General features: G+C 51.0%; 8 protein-coding genes across 8 annotated transcripts; 4 read left to right on the forward strand and 4 right to left on the reverse strand.

Annotated features, from left to right (window-relative positions):
• Positions 1–201: 201 nt before the first annotated feature.
• Positions 202–1,082, reverse strand: NUO24 (NADH:ubiquinone oxidoreductase 24; the record flags this gene model as incomplete). The annotated part of the gene is made up of 2 exons (XM_064852433.1): positions 202–992; positions 1,037–1,082. 2 exons carry the CDS (start codon positions 1,080–1,082, stop codon positions 202–204), a joined length of 837 nt encoding a protein of 278 aa, XP_064701408.1.
• A 326-nt stretch (positions 1,083–1,408) lies between these two features.
• On the forward strand, positions 1,409–3,008 carry LTR84_008891 (uncharacterized protein; the record flags this gene model as incomplete). Its single annotated transcript, XM_064852434.1, has 2 exons — positions 1,409–1,788; positions 1,850–3,008. The coding sequence occupies 2 exons, from the start codon at positions 1,409–1,411 to the stop codon at positions 3,006–3,008; spliced, it is 1,539 nt and encodes a 512-aa protein (XP_064701409.1).
• A 367-nt stretch (positions 3,009–3,375) lies between these two features.
• LTR84_008892 (uncharacterized protein) lies at positions 3,376–5,595 on the forward strand (the record flags this gene model as incomplete). The annotated part of the gene is made up of 1 exon (XM_064852435.1): positions 3,376–5,595. The coding sequence occupies one exon, from the start codon at positions 3,376–3,378 to the stop codon at positions 5,593–5,595; it is 2,220 nt and encodes a 739-aa protein (XP_064701410.1).
• A 677-nt stretch (positions 5,596–6,272) lies between these two features.
• LTR84_008893 (uncharacterized protein) lies at positions 6,273–6,959 on the reverse strand (the record flags this gene model as incomplete). Its single annotated transcript, XM_064852436.1, has 1 exon — positions 6,273–6,959. One exon carries the CDS (start codon positions 6,957–6,959, stop codon positions 6,273–6,275), a length of 687 nt encoding a protein of 228 aa, XP_064701411.1.
• Positions 6,960–8,332: 1,373 nt separating this feature from the next.
• LTR84_008894 (uncharacterized protein) lies at positions 8,333–11,836 on the forward strand (the record flags this gene model as incomplete). Its single annotated transcript, XM_064852437.1, has 1 exon — positions 8,333–11,836. One exon carries the CDS (start codon positions 8,333–8,335, stop codon positions 11,834–11,836), a length of 3,504 nt encoding a protein of 1,167 aa, XP_064701412.1.
• A 564-nt stretch (positions 11,837–12,400) lies between these two features.
• Positions 12,401–14,614, forward strand: LTR84_008895 (uncharacterized protein; the record flags this gene model as incomplete). Its single annotated transcript, XM_064852438.1, has 1 exon — positions 12,401–14,614. The coding sequence occupies one exon, from the start codon at positions 12,401–12,403 to the stop codon at positions 14,612–14,614; it is 2,214 nt and encodes a 737-aa protein (XP_064701413.1).
• Positions 14,615–15,121: 507 nt separating this feature from the next.
• Positions 15,122–16,063, reverse strand: LTR84_008896 (uncharacterized protein; the record flags this gene model as incomplete). Its single annotated transcript, XM_064852439.1, has 1 exon — positions 15,122–16,063. The coding sequence occupies one exon, from the start codon at positions 16,061–16,063 to the stop codon at positions 15,122–15,124; it is 942 nt and encodes a 313-aa protein (XP_064701414.1).
• A 758-nt stretch (positions 16,064–16,821) lies between these two features.
• On the reverse strand, positions 16,822–18,719 carry LTR84_008897 (uncharacterized protein; the record flags this gene model as incomplete). Its single annotated transcript, XM_064852440.1, has 2 exons — positions 16,822–18,050; positions 18,101–18,719. The coding sequence occupies 2 exons, from the start codon at positions 18,717–18,719 to the stop codon at positions 16,822–16,824; spliced, it is 1,848 nt and encodes a 615-aa protein (XP_064701415.1).
• Positions 18,720–19,191: the final 472 nt, after the last annotated feature.

Raw genomic sequence — 19,191 nt, forward strand, 5'->3', positions numbered from 1 at the left:
AAGTCGGATCTTTAATATTTACAAGATGCTATAGAAGAGGTATTTGCGTTCCAGGACAACTAACGGTCTAGGACCAATCGACTCTTCTCACCCGCGTCGGTGCCTCCATTTCGACCCAAGATGCCTCGTACAACTCGAGACTCACGGTCTCCACAGGAGATACGCAGCACCCCCACAATTGAAGTCCTTCCGTTAACACGCTCAAATCGCACCATCCGCCCTCAACACATCCTTGATGTGGTACGGCTCCCCGAGTAAGCTGGTCTTGCCCTTCCGCGGCTCGCACGTCTCTCTCTGATGGCCCTCGTAGACCTGGGGACCGGGGCGTGGTAACTTGCCCAAATCATAGCCGCTGACCGTGACACTATCCTTCAGGGCCTGCAACAACTGCACGGTCGTCTCGGGCGTCAAATCCTCATAGTAGTCATCGTTGATCTGCACCATAGGGGCATTGACACAGGCACCCAGGCATTCGACCTCGAGCAAGCTGAAGACCTTGTCGTCGGTCATCTGGCCGCTGTGGATGCCCATGAAGTCCTCGCAGGCCTTCATGATCTTGTCGCTGCCGCAGCCGCCCAGCATGCACGGCGTTGTCGTGCACACCTGCACAAAGTACTTGCCCACCGGCGTTCGATTGTACATGGTGTAGAACGTCGCCACCTCGTACACTCGCATTGGTGGCATTTCCAGCAATCGGCCCACCTCGTTCATCACCGAGATCGACGTGAACCCGTGCTGCCGCTGCCCCAGGTCCAGCAGCGGCATCACCGCTGCTTTCTTGTATTGCGGTGGGTATCGTTTGAGGATCTCGTCGATCAGGCGCAAGTTGGTCTCGTTGAATTTGAAGGGGATCGAGGGGTTGTTGTATGAGGTGTCTCGGTGCTGTTCAAGCTCTTTGTTAGACTCCACGGCGTCGTTTCTCACGTATTGGAACGAGATATTGGACCTACCACTGAGAGAGTTTCGCTCCTTGATACGGGCGTCGAGGAGAACTGTCTGGGGTGGAATAGTTGTCGTTTGGGGGCTTTGGTTGCACTTCGAGATGCGGCGCGCACCAGCTGAGGCACGAGTTTCGAGGCCATGACGGGCTTCAGGGCGAGTTCCTCTCGCAGTTGTCCCAATTCCAAGTCGTCACTTTTGTTTGATGCTGCGAATCATTCAATGCAGTATGTAGACAGCTCCCTCGCCAATCAGCGTGGGTGGAATGTCAGTGGACAGGTTGGGGAAGGTGTGGCGAGTGTATGAGAGGTCCGCCGTAGAAAGTGCATATCGTACCCGCATGATCGACACGAGATCTTTTGGCGCAGACTGAACTCCGCATGTGCACTGTATCTGAGGGCGGTTTCTCCACGCTGGCTTCATTCAATTACAAGTCAAGCACGACCTCTCGTCACCCAAAGCCTCAACGATGAGGCTCTCATCCGTGGTAGGCACGGTCGTCGGCCTATTATCCAGCCTCACAATAGCCGAGTCAAACCTCACCGCCCGAGCGCAGACGGAGCAGAAACTCCTCAACAGCGACTTCAAGCCCGCACCCGTCTTCGAGAACACCAATGTCGTCAGGACGATCAACCTCGAGAAGGGCTATGTGCGGGAAACTGTGAATGTTGTTGTCACAAATGCGGATAAGGCGCCTCAGTCGGATTACTACGTGCCTTTCGAATATGCTCTGATAGGCAAGATCAGTGGCTTTGATGTCCGGGACAAGGCAAAGACTGAACAGGGGCCTTTGGACTCAAGTATAGCCGCTCTGTCCGGCGTGCTTGGTGTCGATGGACAGCCTTCATAGTAAGTGCAGTCTCCGTCTGCCATGGTCCGTTAAAAGTTCTAGGGTGCTAATTCGGAATAGTCCTACTCAATACTATGTCATACATTTCCCCGAACCTCTTGCACCAAAGTCCAAAATCACCCTACAGATATCTTATAACATCCTCGGCGCATTGGCAGCCCTCCCAGCCTCCATCAAGCAAGACGAAAAGCAATATCTTGCTTACGACTTCTCGGCCTATTTGCCTTCCGTCTACAGAACCCTGAAGCAGAAGACCAAGGTCAAATTCCCCTCCTCGGATGTCCCTGAATACACAAAGACCGAAGGTTTGACATCTTGGGCGGATCCTGAAAAGCAAGGCTCGTCGTTCACTTACGGAACCTACGATACCGCAAAGACCCCAGCAGGAACAACTTATCCCATCAGCGTTCGTTACGAGTTCAACAAACCACTTCTGGTTGCCAGTCTGTTGGAAAGAGACGTAGAAGTTTCACACTGGGGCGGCAACTTGGCGACTGAAGAGAGATACTGGCTGAGACACGATGGTGCTGCGCTCGCAAATCACTTCTCCCGCGTAACATGGAGCACGCAGAGCTTCTATATCAATGCTGGACAGGGTTCAACCTCCGCATTGAGAGAATTGAAAGTCCCCTTGAGACCAGGAAGTGTGGATCCATATTTCACAGACGACATCGGCAACGTTTCGACATCCCGATTCAGACCAAACAATGTGCGCGAGGCCAGCCTCGAATTGAAACCAAGATATCCGCTGTTCGGTGGATGGAAATACAGTTTCCGAATTGGCTGGAATAATGCCCTATCATCATCTCTACGCAAACTCAAAACTGGCAGCGATACTTACATTCTGTCAGTGCCTCTCATCGAAGGTCCGAGACTACAAGAAGGCATTCAGTACGAACGCCTGGTATTCTCAGTCATCCTGCCTGAAGGAGCCACGAATGTGAACTACCAAACCCACGGCGGATTTGGAGTACCAACTCTTCACGCCGAGCAAACACTGCACAACACGTTTATGGATACCCTCGGTCGAACAAAATTGACACTGACGGCTAACAATGTCGTCGATGAGGCAAGGGACGTCACCGTGCTGGTCACGTATGATTATCCCTTCGCGGCAGCTTTCAGGAAACCCTTGACGATATTTGCCGGAGCGGCTGTTGTTTTTGTGGTCGTGTGGGCCATCAGTGCTGTTGATACGAGTATCGGGAAGAAGAGGTGATGGTTGGAGAGGGCATGCTCTGGTGAGCAAAGTTCGTGTTACCTTTTACCTCCTTCTCACTGATATGTAGAAATATTCCTGGTAACAAAATTAGTTAGCGGGATAAGAAATGATCGAAAAAGCATTATCATTACTCTTCAAAAGGATAAGATGGATCCCTCCGAGCTGAATTCCTCCCTATGGCTCAATTTTGGCAGGATAGACCTTCAATCGTGGCTTCCTCATCAACGGGGGCGGCCACTTCCTTCTCTGAGTGTATCCTGTACCTGCCTCAGTTAGCACCCAACTTGGATCTTACTCCTCTCAAGTTCTGAGTTTGTCTCTCTTGAGCACTGACACCCTCCCCAACATCAAACTGTTGTCAACCATGTTCAAGTTCTTCTTTGCCCTCAGCACATTCTTGTGTTTCTCCCTCGCCGTTGGTCCAGCTCAAGTCCCCTTGTTCAAGATTCCCGCAGCCTTGAACCCTCAGTTGACCAATATCTTGGATAATGACACCATCACGCTCTACTACAATGGCTCTGGCCCAGTTCCAGGCTATGATGAACTGTCCCCCCTCCCAGAACCTATCACTCCTCTCAATCAGTCCATGATCGAAGATTCATTCTTTGATGAACTGATGGCAATCCTCCCTTCCACGGCCTATCCAGATCCTTGTACAAAGTGTATTGCTGCTGGACAACTGATGCATGTTGTTGCCATCAGCGAGCCTGTGGACACGGTAACCAATCTTCTCGTTCGAGTCTGCAACACGCTCGATTTCTTTAGAGACAGCATTCGATCTTCATCATGTGAAGCACAGTTTGGCAGTCCTGGTCAATTCGGTCCTCACCTCGCACAACTGTTCTCCAAGATGAGTCTTACAACAGGTGATTACCAGGCAATATGTTCGATCAAGAAATTTGGTTTGTGTGAAGAGCAGCCACCGCTCGAGATAGATGAAGACCTCTTTTTTGAGCCAAAACCCAAACACGCCGATACAGCACCAGAGCCCTCCGGAGAGATAATCAATGTCCTACATCTGTCAGACTTTCATCTTGATCCACGCTTCGACATCGGCTCTGAGGGAAACTGCTCACAAAAGCTATGCTGTCGACCCTATTCAAACAATGTCGAGCTGGAAACTGATTGGACAAACCCTTCAATCCCAGCATCACGATTCGGTTCCTACTCTTGTGATTCGCCCCCTGATCTTGCCCTGTCAGCCTTCACTAGCATGTCTGAGTTTTTCGACATAAACAAATTGGCCTTCACCATTTTCACAGGAGACACTGTTTCTCATGATCGTGATGATACACTATCAATGCCCTATGTTTCATATTCGGAAGAAACTGCATACCACATCTTCAAACAATATCTGGGTGACACACCAGTCTATGCCACTCTTGGAAACCATGAGACCATTCACAAAGACTTTGTTCCCCAGCATGTTCTCAATCCAGACCCGACGAACACGAGTACCAATGCTCTTGCATGGAATTATGATCTTCTTTCCTCTCTTTGGGAAAAGAACGAATGGTTGAATACCACCGAAGCCGCGTGGGCAAAAACACATTATGGTGTTTACGCCACGACAACGGCTCAAGGACTACGCGTTATTTCTCTCAACTCGGATTTCTGGTATAGGGTCAATGTTTTCAACTATTGGAATATCAGCAATCCAGACCCTACGGGTATGTTTCGCTGGCTTTCCGACGAACTTACCAGATGCGAAAAACATGGTCAAAGAGCTTGGATCATTGCCCATGCTCTTACGGGCCATGATGGTACCGCAGCGTTGCCAAATCCTAGTGCCTTGTTTCACTCCATTGTGCGACGGTTCTCACCTGGCACTATTGCAGCAATTTTCTTCGGCCACACTCATTTGGACCAATTTCAGATTTTCTACGACTACTTGCCCGACTCAATCGACTTCCTTTCAGGAAAACGAGACACTACCAAGGTTGACTTCTCTCGACCACTTGTAGTTGGTCATGTCGGACCAAGCGTGACGCCGTTGACAGGTTTGAACGCTGGCTACAGAGTCTACCAGGTCGATAACAAGACATTCGAGGTACTTGGAGCGCAAACATACTTCGCCAACATCTCCAATTCACTCAAGTGGACGATGCCCGTCTGGGAGCTCGAGTATGATGCTCGGAGTGCATACTCCATTGTCGATAAGAGCCCATTCGGCCAGAACCCTGGTGTAGCTCGACCAGTGAACCACGGACATAAACCTCGTGGATCATGGTCTATCGATGACGATCTTCCCGGCTACAATCCTCGTGTGCCGTGGCCTATCGACTCACCGCTGAACGCAACATTTTGGCATCGAGTCACCGAGTCCATGCTCGAGGATTCCGATTCTCCTCAATCACTGCTCAAGCTCTATAATCATTACGAAACAAAATCCACTTCATCAGCATTTCATCGCGGATTTGTTGCCGTCTCTGCCGAGCAGAAAGTGTGCTTCTTGAGAGCTGGAACGAGTGCGGATGGAACGCGCTGCCGCAAGTTTTATGGTGGGGACGATGGGGACGATGATGATGGTGATGACGATGACCCTCTCTTCGCTCATTTTGGAACACATCGAACTCTTGTGTAGGAAGTTGCTCCGAGTTAAAGTGAAAGTGAAAGTGAAAGCAGAGAAGCAGACTCAATGCCCACCTATGGGCACATACTTTTATGATGGATGTTAAGCATAGGTAGATACCAGAATTGCGGGTCCTCGCCTATTATCTTATGAAGTAGATACAATACTATGAATACACAAATTCATGGAATTGCTCGCAGTCCAAAATCACCGCTCGCTATAAACTATCAATCGTACACTAAAGTTGTCCGTTGTTGTCGTCGTCAATCAATCAATGTTCACAATTTCTTCCTCTGCATTCATTAGAGCATACCAGTGGAGAGTGACACTTGTGTCTCGGCCATGGCTTGTTGCAAGAGCAGCTCAAACAGTCAGGCATTTTGGTCGAAAACAAGCAAATCAACATAACAGATCATATCAGCATCCTGATGAGCAAACTCTCCCCGTCAGAGCTGTCACCCAGCGTACATCAGAATTCGTGTGATCAACCAACTGTGTCTTTCAGTCAATACATTAGTAGACCCTGTAGTCGTTGAGCACGGCGGGCGTCCAGGGTTAGAGATAGCGTTCGTGATCATGGTTAACATGGATTCCGTTTCCGCTATGCACTGGGCGTGGTGTGCCACTCCCCGCTTCGAAAGCCTCCCCCCTCCTTGCAACAACACCACATGTCAAAAAAAAAACCCCCATCACGGCTTCTTTGCTCTCCGCGCCACGAGCTCCCTCGCCGTCTGCGTCAGACTGATGCTGCCGAACAGCCACTCGTCGCCGTGTCGGCCGTAGCCGCCGGGGCTGGAGCCGCTGCTGTTGCGGGGTTTCTTCTGGATCCAGCTGTCGCGCCTTTGGGCGTCGCTGTTGGATAGGAGAGGTGGTGGTGGGGAGGAGGGTGACGATAGGGGTGGTGAGAGTGATGACGGCGAGGGAGAGTCTGGTGGGAGGTTCGCCGTCGTGAGACTGGGGATTGCGCTTTCGGATTGGTGTCGTCTTTGGTGGCGCTGTGAGGAGGAGGAGGAGGAGGATGGGTGTGGTGGGTGAGAGGGGTTGGGTTGGGTTTGTGTGTGGTGTAAGGGGGTGGTGGATGAGGTGGAGATGGTGCTGTTTCTTGAGAGGGTTGAGATTTCGGATGGGGCTGGAGGAGGGGGTGGTCTTTGAATCTTGGATTTGGATCTGGGTTTTGATTTGGAGGAGAAGAATGGGAAGGAGTGGTGTTGTTCTCGGGTTGTGGTGGGCGACGTGGAGGATTGTGGGCTGAGAGATGATAGTGTCGTGGATGGTGAGAGCATTGGTGGGCTTGAACTGATGCTGTATCCGTATTCGGGATCTGCTGCTGCTGGGGGAGTGGCAGCTGGCGCTGATGATATGGATTGAGGATTCATCTTGTTGGATATAGGTACTGGGGTATCAGGTCGCGACAGGGTTCAAGATTCTTCCGTTGAGGACGTCCAGACAAACTTATATAAAATGGTGTTAATGGTGTTTAATCAATATTAGTCAGAGTCTGTGAAATGGATCGACGTCTGGCTCCACGCGAGATGCAATCTGCGATGCCAGGGAGTTGATATTCTCTTCGCAGAAGATAGCTTATTCTTTCATTTTTGAGAATGAGGTTGAGGTTGAGGTTGATATTCAACTAGTCAGTTGAGCCGCAGAGGGAGCAATGCAGGACCTTGTCAGCTTATCTGCAAGATCCCTCATGCTTATGACCTCAAGCACATCAAGTCTCAACACACCTACTGGGAGGTTCATGGAAAGCGGCGTGCAATTGCCAAGTGTATCCAGGCCATGTATTGGCATTGGCAAAGAATCCGATGTGTTGACTGGTGATAGACAGCGGATGAACAAGAACTTACCTGTAGACAGCAAGCGGGGGTTTTGCAAAAGTCCAGGATCTGGTTCCAGCTGCTTGATCATTGTTTAGAATAGGTCCAATTGAATGATGCCACACTTTGTGCCATTAGACCTGAATTTGTCGAAGGGTCTGACCGGTCGAGGGTCGCAAATACGAGCTTGGAATCAAATGGCTGAGAGGCGTTGGTAAAGATTTCAACTTCGGCACGTTCCACCGAAGCGGCACTCGTGACCTGGAAATGTCCCAGGGGATGGCACCCCCACTGGCACTGGCACCTGACGTTCAGCCTCCATTGCAATCAAAACACTGAGCAGATTCAGCATTGCACTGAGTCTTTGGATGGAAAGGAAGGAAAGCAATAAGGGTCCTAGCCAAGTCCTTCTATTTGTTCGGCTGAAAACCACCTTTGTCCAACGACTCCGGTCTTGAGATTGCACATCATCACATAACTAGAGTTTCCACTGGACCTGCTAGTTGAGCTCCCCATCCCGGATGGTTTTACGAGGTTGGCTCGCAGCTTACCGAGTCCCTCACTGCCTGTCCCAGATCTTAAAGAGAGCCCTGAGGCATCTGATAAGTTAACTGGGCTGACCGGCTCTAGTTAGGTCGTTAGCTGCTTGCCCAGGCGGGAGCTTTAAACCAGGCGTCCAAGATTATCAGCCTAGCAGCCTTGCTCTTGATGTCCACTGATGCCTGAAACACTAAACCAACACCTTGGTTAACTAACTAGCTTACCCAAATTCAGCCTCGATTGTCGTTTTTCAGAGCTTGTCCATGTCGGACAAAGCAACCTGGGAACTATCTCCAGCAGCAATTACCAAGTCATATACTTATTTGAAGAAACAGTCTCGTAATACAGGACCGAGAACCACAACTGCAGTCATGCTTTGATAATGGTGAATGGATCTTGAATCTGTGCAATGCGTGACAGAACGCACACCAGACAGTCTTGTTACGCAACAAAGCTCAGAATCGTCAATCGAACAAGACACTGGGTATCCGGTCCCCACCATCGATCAATCCCACGATGTAGCTTTGGTCACAAAACTTCTCAACCGAACTCGCGACTGTCATGGCGTCTGTAGCGAGAATATCTTGCTCTGGGGCTTACCCGGCTGCGGAAAGCGTCGCATTGCGAGGCAAGCCGCCTTGGAATTCTCAAGGTCCGCGAATTGCAAAGTCCTGTTCATCGACGGTCGCACTCATGAAACTTTCCTGAGAGACTATAGAGATGCTTATATCACCATGACCGGCGACACCCTACCTCAGGGCTTGGCCGTCGAAGCTCTTCTGCTCAAGATCAGAATTGCTCTTGAGTCATGTCGACAGGATTGGCTTATGGTTATATTTGATCTCCAATTCTATCTCGAGGATGGAAATGATCACCTTCCTGGCGGGCCCGATTCCGCACCGACATCGTTCCTTCCAGAAAGGTCGAGGATTATGGTGACGTCCTCGTACGTCGTCGCATCTCTACTCGGAAGCGTCGATCAAGACGTGGCTATGATCTGTGGTTTGAAATTTGCTCGCTGGGCGACTTGTCTCCATGTTGTTGGCGTCGATGAAACCAAAGCCATTCGTTATCTCCAAGATTCTGGTGTTGATGCCAGTGACATTTCGGCCATCGAGCGCCATGGACGCTCCTCCACATTTTCCATACCACCTCTTCGACTTGCCTTGGTGTCCGCTTCAATGAGATTACTAGGAATGAATTCAAGTCAGTTTCGTCGATTATTAGAAAAGAAATCTACAAGGACTCCAACACCTTCATGGCCAGGTTCCAGTGGTATCTTCTCGGCAACCATGTCGGTGCTGTGGAACGCCATTAATGATTACGAGCCCCTGGCTGGTCGTATCCTGGCTATTGTATCCATCGTGGATCGACTACACCTTCCAATCTCTCTGCTGGCAAAGTTTCCTGAATTTCAGACGCTTGACGAAGACGATTTCTCTTGCGCGATCAATACCTTGGTACTCTCTGGACTCGTTGAGATACACCACAAATTTGGTCATCGGACAATCAATATCCCTCTAACAATCTATCGTTGGGTGCAATTGCGATTGAGAGCCGTTGAGGATGACGATGAATATGGTGGCATAATGAGGGCCTGGGAAGTCATATTTACCGAATATCTAACAATACCAGACATGGAACATGCACCAGGAGCATCCTATTTCTCCACTGAAAGATTTTGGCCTCTGATTGGACATGTAACCTCATTATGCAACTTTAAGCCTGCAAATCTCCGCGTGGTTTGCAGTTTCAGTTATATGAGATTTTTGGAACAAGTTTCACTGGTCCTCATCGAGGATGGGATACTTTTTAATCAAGGACTAGTGGCGATTACCCATGCTTTGGATATGTGCGCCTTGCTCATGAGTCAGCTCAGATCCCACAGCGGAAACCTCAGATTACATCGATACTATGTTTCCATGTTGCAGACTCGATCTCTCGCCTTTTCAAAAGCCTTGAAATTCGTCGAGGCAAAAGCCGAACTTAGGGAAGCCGAGAGATATTTGACTCACCATCTCAGCACAGACTCATGCTACGCAGATCAAAGGCGCCGGATCGATGATGCGAAGGCTCATCTTTCCATCATACAACAGGATTTTCCCGAGGCACTGCGACTTCTCAACCCTTTGATTTCATCCTCGGATGAACTAGAAGACTCATTTGTTGCTGCACAAAGACACTTCTGGCTGACTGCTTACAAGATTTCGATCAAGGCAGATGTCGCGGCATTGAGGCATTCACACGAAGCAATGAAATATTGGGTGGCTTTGCCAGAGCATGAGAGATGGGGTCATAAAGACAGCCGGAGGCTGCACTGGGTTGAGAACCACATGATTTGCCTTATGTACCAACACAAATACAAGGGGGCTTTGATATTTGGAAGGCCACTCCTGAAACGTGCGCAAGAACTGACGCCAAACTTTGGGATCTCTCTCTGCCGTATGACTTACAGAGTCGTCATATGCCTCTGTGCCATTGGCAAGCTTGATGAAGCAGAAGAAGCAGTCTGCCATCTGATCGCGCGATCGGACTACAAACGGGTTGAAGATGAAACACTTTCGCATCTACTTGTCATGCTGTATGCTTTGGGTCAACTCTTACACAAGCATGGTCGAGTTGTCGAGGCAGAAGGTGTTTATCGCTACATCCTGAGATCAGCGAAGCTCTGGAATGTCCCTGACATAACGGGCCCGACCAACAGATATAACGTGAAAGGAGCCTGGTCCAAATTGGTGATATGTCTCATTGACCAAGGTAAGTACCTCGAGGCTAAGGCTGTCCGTGAGAGATATACAGAAGCAGAAGATGAAGGGTCGATAGGCGAGCAAACAAGTGAAATAATGAACCGCCTACGGATGTCCTATCAAGACCTTGTGGAGGTGTACTCGAGAAGACTTGAAGCGGAACGATCCGGTACCCTTCTTGAATGGGAAGCTATCGTGGATCTTTATGGTCTAAAGGGAGACCTAGATGATGCAATCACCTTATTTGGTGACCCGACCCAAAGAATTGAACAAGATCGAGATTTCGAAAGCGACATCGACATTCACAACATTCGGCGAGCGAGGAAGAGCAGGATTCTGCGGCTATTGAATTTCCCTTTGGTCTATCAGTCTTTTTGTCACTACAACACTAGGAGGCCTTTACTCGACCACGACTACTCCTCTGAAGAGCTTTGGTGTAACTTAAAGCAGACAATTCTAGGGCAGTATTGGAAATTCTGCGACTGCACCAGGAAAAGACGTAGAAGTGCCAGTTTTGACCTCAACGTTTTGGTCGACAGAGCATTTCACGAGCAACACGATGAGTCGCCGAGACATGCTGACGCAGGACTCAAGCAAAGACTGATCGATGGATGGGTTATACGAACTCCAGCGCCCAAGCAACGGCCAAACGGCTGCTCAGATTTCTGTCCTTGTATTGCTGCAAATCTCGTGGGTGAGAAGGAGACCAAACTCCTGGAGTCGAAACTGTTCACCTGGAAGGAATCTGAGACTGAAGGATCATCCCAGTCCAAACCCACTCCTCGCCATCCCTATCGGCGTCGAAAGGTGAAGAGACAACCAATACCGGATCATGAAATATTTGTATACAAGGATGCCGCCAACACATTCAGATGGCTACAGTCAGAGTTTCGAGATGGAGATGGCGATGATGAGAATTATATCATCCCGAATGCCCTCAATATCCCAGGAATCAGCATAACTCCGCCCGACGGAGAATCCAACCTTGGCCAGTGGTCAGTCGACCATCAAACCAAGATCACGGAGCATTACGAACGCGACTATGCGGCCGAGTTTGCGTTGGAGATGGCGAGGGCGCAGAAAAGACGGTTTGAATGTCATCGGCTGGATGCAATACTGGAAGATGATGACGAAAATGAGGATTAGTGGCCGAATGGACGTGAGAGGTTGGATGCTTGATGGATTGATACGATATACGAAATGGTTATGCTCTCATGTCCGAATGTTATGTATGTGTTTTCTCTTGCGATCTCAGCATAGCGATGAGATGAATAGAAATGTCAATGTTGATAATTGGTCACTGCTATTTGAGTACGAGTTGTGGCGGCGGAATGACGTTCCACATTTCGCCGATCATCAACACTTCACCTTGGACTCGGATTAACCCTTCTATCACAATCTCATTCCGTCCAAATACGAATACGTTCGGCGTCACTTCCAGGCTTGACACGCACTGGCATGGTTTTCGAACTGCTGAAGGTGCTGAGACTCGCTACATGACTACGGAGTATGATGGGTGTTCGATCATGGGATCACTTGGATATGTTCCGTAACTAGGACTCAGCTACAGTATACGACATTATACTCTTGCACTCGAATCACTGGCACTATCCAGTCGACAAAAATTCAGTGAGAATATCACTACTTTATCATGCTAGACGGACATTCTTGACATCGAGCTAACGCCAGTTATCATCTTGTGCATCTGATATGGCCATCACGAACACAAAACCATCACATGGCTTCAGCCTCAAAACTTCGCCACCAATCTTTATACTTCCAACACATCTTCAGGCAGCGGAGCTGCGACAAGCTGAGGACCTTGTCTTTCAACTAGGAGGGAACTTGACTTACGATGCGCAGGATGCGCGCCTCTTCTTAGGGAAAGTCGGCCAGAAGAAACGTGCAGCATTCGATCTTCGCGCGAGGGAGGTTTGGACTGAGGAGACCGGCTTGCCGATACGGAATGCTGTCGGTCATTCTGGACCTGGGAGCAGCAAAGAGCCGGCCCGGAAGAGGCGCCGGATCAGTCCTGGCTTTGAGACGAAGAGGACTCTGAGGAGGTTGAACTCTACGTCTAGCTCGACGGCTACGGAGGGCGGAGTGTCAGATGTCAAGGACGACGATGCCGCTGAGAGTTTGGGCGTCGATTGGCCGGACCTCACCAACTCGATTATTGTTCTCAAACTTTCCTGGCTGGACGAATGTGTCAGACAGAGCACGCTCGTCCCCTTCACTCCATATACTGTGTACACGGCGAAGATCATCCCCAAACCTCTGCTCGAGACAAACCCTCAAACACTTCCTCGGGAAGGCATCACATACATCAAAGCCACACCAGAACACTCGTCCCCAGTCGCCTCAACATCATCCAGCCCAGTGATGTCCAGACCAGGCACCAGCTCGTCGATCCTGGAGCGCGCCAGATTAGAAGCAGAAGCCACGGGACAAAGCCAGAAATCAGGCTCATCTCAAGTAGCGTACCCAACGCGCCGGCGATTCGGCGACCGCGCAAGGCGCAACCAATACCAGAAATCCAACACGTCCCCAACTTCACCACGATCCCAGCGGCCAAAACTCCACCGGGAGACGACATCGGAAATGGAGGAGCTGGCCGAACACCCGATCCCACCCTTGCCGGACTGGGCAACAGGGCCGCACGCGACATATTCGTGCTGCCGGTCGACGCCGATGAACCCGCCGAACGCGGCGTTCATCGCGCAGCTCACGAAGATCAAAGACGCGCGCCTCCTCACGCTCGACGAGATCGGCGTGCGGGCGTACTCGACCTCGATCGCCAGCGTCGCCGCCTACCCACACGTGATCCACCACCACAGCGAACTCACCCGGCTGCCGGGCTGCAACGAGAAGATCGCCATGCTGTGGAGCGAATGGCGATATTCCACGGACAATGACGACGAGGCCGACGAAGACGACCCAAACCCAACACCACGACACATCCAAACGGTCCAGCAACTCGCGGCCGACCCGGACCTCCAGGTCCTCGACCTGTTCTGGAATATCTGGGGCGTGGGGCCGGACACGGCGCGGAAATTCTACTTCGAGCACGGCTGGCGCGATCTGGACGACGTCGTCGAGTTCGGGTGGAACGCACTGTCGCGCGTGCAGCAGATCGGGGTGAAATACTACGACGAATTCCTGGTCAAGATCCCGCGGGACGAGGTGGAGCGGATCCGGGACGTGGTGCTGCGCCACGCGCGGCTGGTACTGGGGATCGCGGAGGCCGACTACGACTCGCCGCGGGACGTCGAGTGCGTGATCGTCGGCGGGTACCGGCGTGGCAAGGCGCTCTGTGGCGACGTGGACGTGATCCTGTCGCACCGCGATGAGGCCAAGACGCTCGACCTCGTCGTCGACGTCGTCCGCTCCCTCGAGGCCGCCGCCTACGTCACCCATACCCTGTCCCTGCACACCACGACCAGTGATCGCGGCCAGGCCACGCTGCCGTTCCGCGCGCAGGGCCACTCCGGCCATGGCTTTGACTCGCTCGACAAGGCCCTCTGTGTCTGGCAGGATCCCGTGTTCGAGTTCGAGGAGGAGGAAGCTGGGAATGGAAGTGAGACCCCAAAGAAGAAAAACCCCAACATCCATCGCCGCGTCGACATCATCGTGTCCACGTGGCGCACAGTCGGCTGTGCGGTGCTCGGCTGGAGTGGCGGCACGACCTTCCAGCGCGACATCCGCCGTTTCGTGAGTAAAGTTCACGGGTGGAAGTTCGACTCGTCGGGCGTGAGGGATCGTAAGTCGGGACGGGTGTTGGATTTGGAGGCGCCCAGGGAGGTGCAGGTGGACGGGGGCAAGACGGTTTGGGATGATGGCGATACTTGGATGGATCGTGAGAGGCGCCTCATGGAGGGTTTGGGGATTGGGTTCCGTCCGGCCAGCGAGAGGTGTACTGGTTGAGCTGGGTTGGGTTGGTCTGGTCTGGAATCGCTTGGGAGGATCTTTATGTGGGGATTTTTTGGGTATAATGCGAACACGACGACGTTTCTATGTTATTGAGCCAGACGCAGAGTCATGACTCGGCTGATGGCTAATGATTGGGAGTATGGGGAATTGGATATTCCTTATCCCTACTCCTCAAGGATGTTGCGCACGATGATCACAGCAGTCCACTTTGTTTGGCTGCTCATGTGTTGATATCATTAGTAATTCTAACCTTTGCGTTTGTCTTTATGTCTGTCTTTGCCCTCGTTTCTAATGTTTATTATCTAGGTTCTTTTCTAATGCATAAAAACCTGAATACCGAGTCTGTTCGCCGACGAACGTCTACTGTAGCTCTAAGAATGCCCTCTCACAGTGCCCGTTTGGACGAATTTGTGCCGTCGAGGCCTCAATACCGGAATTTGCCAGGCGACCAGGTCGATAGATCATGACCCCAATTTGACGTCAAGTCCATACGGCAATCATTCAAGCCATAACCTCAACCTCACTACCCACGCGCTCAAGGCTGAGTCCCTGAGCAGCATGATCCTCACTTTCGGCGTCAAGGCGTTGTTGGTCATGAGCCTTTTGTTGCTCTTTAGCTGCCGCTTCACTAGGAAGAACATTTAATTTCGATGGGTTTTGACATCCGTGATCCTCCCAGGCTTGCATCATCTCCTCGCACAGCGCCACCTGCTTATCATGACCGATCATGGGATGGGTTTTCCCTCTCCGACTCCGTGACTCCATGGTCTCAACAAAGAATGCATCTGCGTCGTCCTCCTGGAAATCAACCTCGAAATTGTACGTGCGGTGTTCACAGTTCTGCCAGCCAGTGGAAGGGTAGATGGCGGCATCTTCCCAGTCGTCGGAGATATAATGCATATAAGCGCCATGAGCAACAAGGACGATCTCGACCGCATCATCACCTGCAGCTTGAAGCTCTCTCGCTTTCTGGCGAAGTAATCTTCGAGCATCTGTGGCACGACGCTTAATCGCGTCCCCAGCTGGAGAATAACGGTTCTGTAGAGTCTTGACGTTCCATCCCTCCTTGACGAGAGACAAATCAGCAGGCCAATTCTGGTCTCTGACAAGACTATGCAACACATCGACATCACTCCCTGTATCACAGGGGAGGTCACTGGTCTCTTGGGCGTCCGGAATGGCGAATATTCTGGGCTGGCATTTTCCGTTCTTGAGAGCGGGAGCGAATGTGAGGTAGGCGGTCTCCAGGGTCCGGGCTAGCGGCGATGCAGTCACAAGGCTGATGGACTTTTGAGCAGATTCGGGGAAGTGGGTTGCTTGTAGAGCAGCACATTGAGATTTTCCCAGATCTGTCAGTCTGGGGTCCTGTAAAGAGTGGAATTCGAAACCGATGTTGTGGAAACCCTGGGCATGGCGCACGAGGTGAATCTTTGGTTGTGGCATATTGATAGAAGAAAAACTTGTATTGTTGGGTAATCCGGTATAAGTGCTTAATGTGAAGCACTTGGTTGAGGCTTTAAAGAGTTGTTGAAGAACTTATATTAAGAAGTCGCGAAGGGTAGAAATAGAAGTGACGACCGGAACTTTTGTATCCGGGGTACAGATGAGACAATCAATTCTAACTTGATAAGTAGAGAATGTAACACAAGGAATTTACCAGGATGTATACCTCGCGATATATCGGTGAAGAGACAGAAATGCTGGCCGTTATGACTCTAGTTGTGCTCGACCAGTTGGGGAAGTTTTCAACGCCACGTTCAGCGCCCAATGATGTACTTTGTAGAAAAAAAATCTGCCCCGTAGAATTTTATGGACCCCTGGACGGGTGCACATGGCCCGGTCGTTGAACTCCGGATCCATTGATGATACCATCGATGCAGGCTGTCGAGGGCCGACGACACTGGTTTGCTGGAGATATATAGTGTGGTCAGGGACGTTAGCTAGTTATCCTCTGGGCATGGTTACCATCAGTGTCACATTCCACCGGATGTCGACGCAGAATTATTGGGAAGTGGAATCAGTATTTGTAGCTCGGGGAGCGCTTAGGTGGATAAGCCACCCAGGTCTTCATATATTCAGATACATCATGGAAATTAGTAGTAGGCAGGGTTGGGGGTGTATATTCAATCAGGTCTATAGAAAGGGGGGCAAAGTCATTCATTATAATCCACTTATCATGTCCTCCTATTCAGGAATGAGTACTAGTCATTCTGAGCCTCGGGGGTATTCCCTCTGAGCCAACCCATCCAACTTCCGCGGTTGGCACGTTTTGCCAACTCTTCTTCAGTCGCTACTTGTTCCTGAACCAATCTCAATGGTCTCAGGTGGTTCTGCTTCATAACAGCGCCGGGGATGTTGGGCTGATTTGGGGCGACGGTGCTTTGAGCGGTTGAACTTCCGTCGGTCGCGGATCGCTGTTCATCACTATGATCGCTTGTTACACTGTTGGCTGAACTGCCATTTTGTTGGCCAGATGCAGAAGCGGTTCGGTTTGTCGAGGGACCGAAGTATGATTGACGATTCTGAGACAATTGCGGACTCAACGGTCGGATTCCTGGGCTCAATGGGCCGCCAGAAGTCGTCCGCATGGTGGAAGATCGGTTCATTTGATGTACAACTGCAGCTGCAGCACCTGCGGCAGCCATATCGACCTGTGCCTGATCAGAACGTGCCCGGCGGTGTCCACGTCCAATCGGAATACTGGGAGCCGTCTCGGGATTTTCGTTTGCAGTAGGCGATGGTGCCGATGGTTGAGCGTACGACATGGGACGTGCCTTGCCGCCTGGTCGTGACACCACCGATCTGGCTCTTTGTAATAGCCCATTTGCAACACCACTAACTGACGCAGCAGCAGGGGCTGGGTGTTGATCAGGTGTGGCTGGAAGGGCTTTTTCGATGGGTGTGGCTTTTGCTGGAGGCTTAGGCGGGTCATCCTTGTCATGAATGATGTGCTCAAAGCCTTCATGTTGTAGCAGACGACCGATTATCTTGTCAACATATAAAGCTAAAGCCTTGTTCTGGTCTCGAAGGCTGCGATTTTCACCCTCGAGTTTCTTATACGCATCGGTCTGACCTTCGGTGTCTTCTCCACTTGACTCGAGTTCCTCTGCCAAGGTGCTCATCCCACTCATATCACCACCACTGTCATGTAGAAAATCGCCTTTGAGTGTCTTCTCGCTGAGAAGCATTGTGAAACTCTCGTTTTCTTCTAGTAGCCGGGCACTATGAACCTTGAGTTCCATGAGTGCCTTTTCGAGAGTCTGAACTCGTCCGTCCCCAACATGTTCCTGCTCAGCGAGTTTGAGTTGTGCTTCGGCAAGATCAAGGCGGAGGGCTTCAATGGCTCCATCTTTCTGGCGGAGAGCCTCGGAATGATCGGGGGTGGAGGCGCCTTGAATAGCACTGTCCACGTCGTTCTTTAGGTCTGTCCCTACACATGATTAGTCCAAGCCTAGCGTATTTGAGTATACATATGCCTACCAGATCGACTTGCAGTGGTCCTGTCAACATCTCTGGCTCTCAGGGTTGCTGTCAGCCGACTGATCTTGGCCTCCAGCTCGACCTCCTTGTCTGCTTGTCTTTCCCTCTCATGGAGAAAAGTGTTTTTGTCGGCATCATAGGCCAATTCGAGTTCGCGATATTGACGGATTGAGTCTTTGTACTCGACCCGCAGGCGATCGATCTCGCTCTGCCGTTGGTAGTCACGCTCTTCGGCAGTGGTCTGCTCCCCAGCGGCATCGTCCAGTCGTTTTTGCATGACCTCGAGTTGTTTTCTGTACTGATCTGAAGCCTGTTCGGCCCGAAGAACTTGCTCTTTGAGATCTGCGATCAACTGAGCATTTGCAGATTTGGTGTCTTCGTCTTCAGGTTCGGCATCAGGGGAAGTAAAGGAATTGCTCATGCGATTGGTAGGTCGTCTTGCAAGTCGGGTCTGTCGGAGGGAAGGAGTGCGCGCAAGACCTTGGGCGGTACTGGATGGGACAGCACTTGCAACAGGAGGACGGTTGGGACTATTCTCGTTGGGAGTCCGGCGCGGAGGAGCGTTGGTGGGATTATTGGCAGGGTTACCAATGGGCTTTCTCGTCGAGGGAGTTGACATGACTGATGATGGGCGTGCCAGTGCAGAGTGTGTGAGATGTAGCACGGATGTGGTAATCGCAAGATGTCAAATTCAGGTGCGGCGATGATATGGGGATTGACAATCGATCAAACAAACAAGCATTGTAACATAAATAGTCGAGGGTTGCATAATTTGGTGTTGGTTATTGGTCAGGTGTTGGTGGGTGACGGGGGATTGGCCTCGAGGACTGGCACCGTGCCTGCGCCTCTGACTACTGACCTAGGGCTGAGGGTTCAAGATCTGCCGGCACGGTGGACCTGAGTATCTTGTATACCAACCAAGGATGGCGAGATGGATACTGGGGCCCGAACGGAGTAAGATTGAAACGGGTTAACTCGTACAGATTAAGAGTGAGACCCGTGCTGTCTCCAATGGCGATACCTTGGTGAACCAAGACCAGGCTGCAGCATAGGACAAACACCAGGACGACCGGACTACGGAATATAATCGA

This window comes from Exophiala bonariae, assembly GCF_035927105.1.
Source record: "Exophiala bonariae strain CCFEE 5792 chromosome Unknown scaffold_34, whole genome shotgun sequence".
NCBI lineage: Eukaryota > Fungi > Ascomycota > Eurotiomycetes > Chaetothyriales > Herpotrichiellaceae > Exophiala > Exophiala bonariae.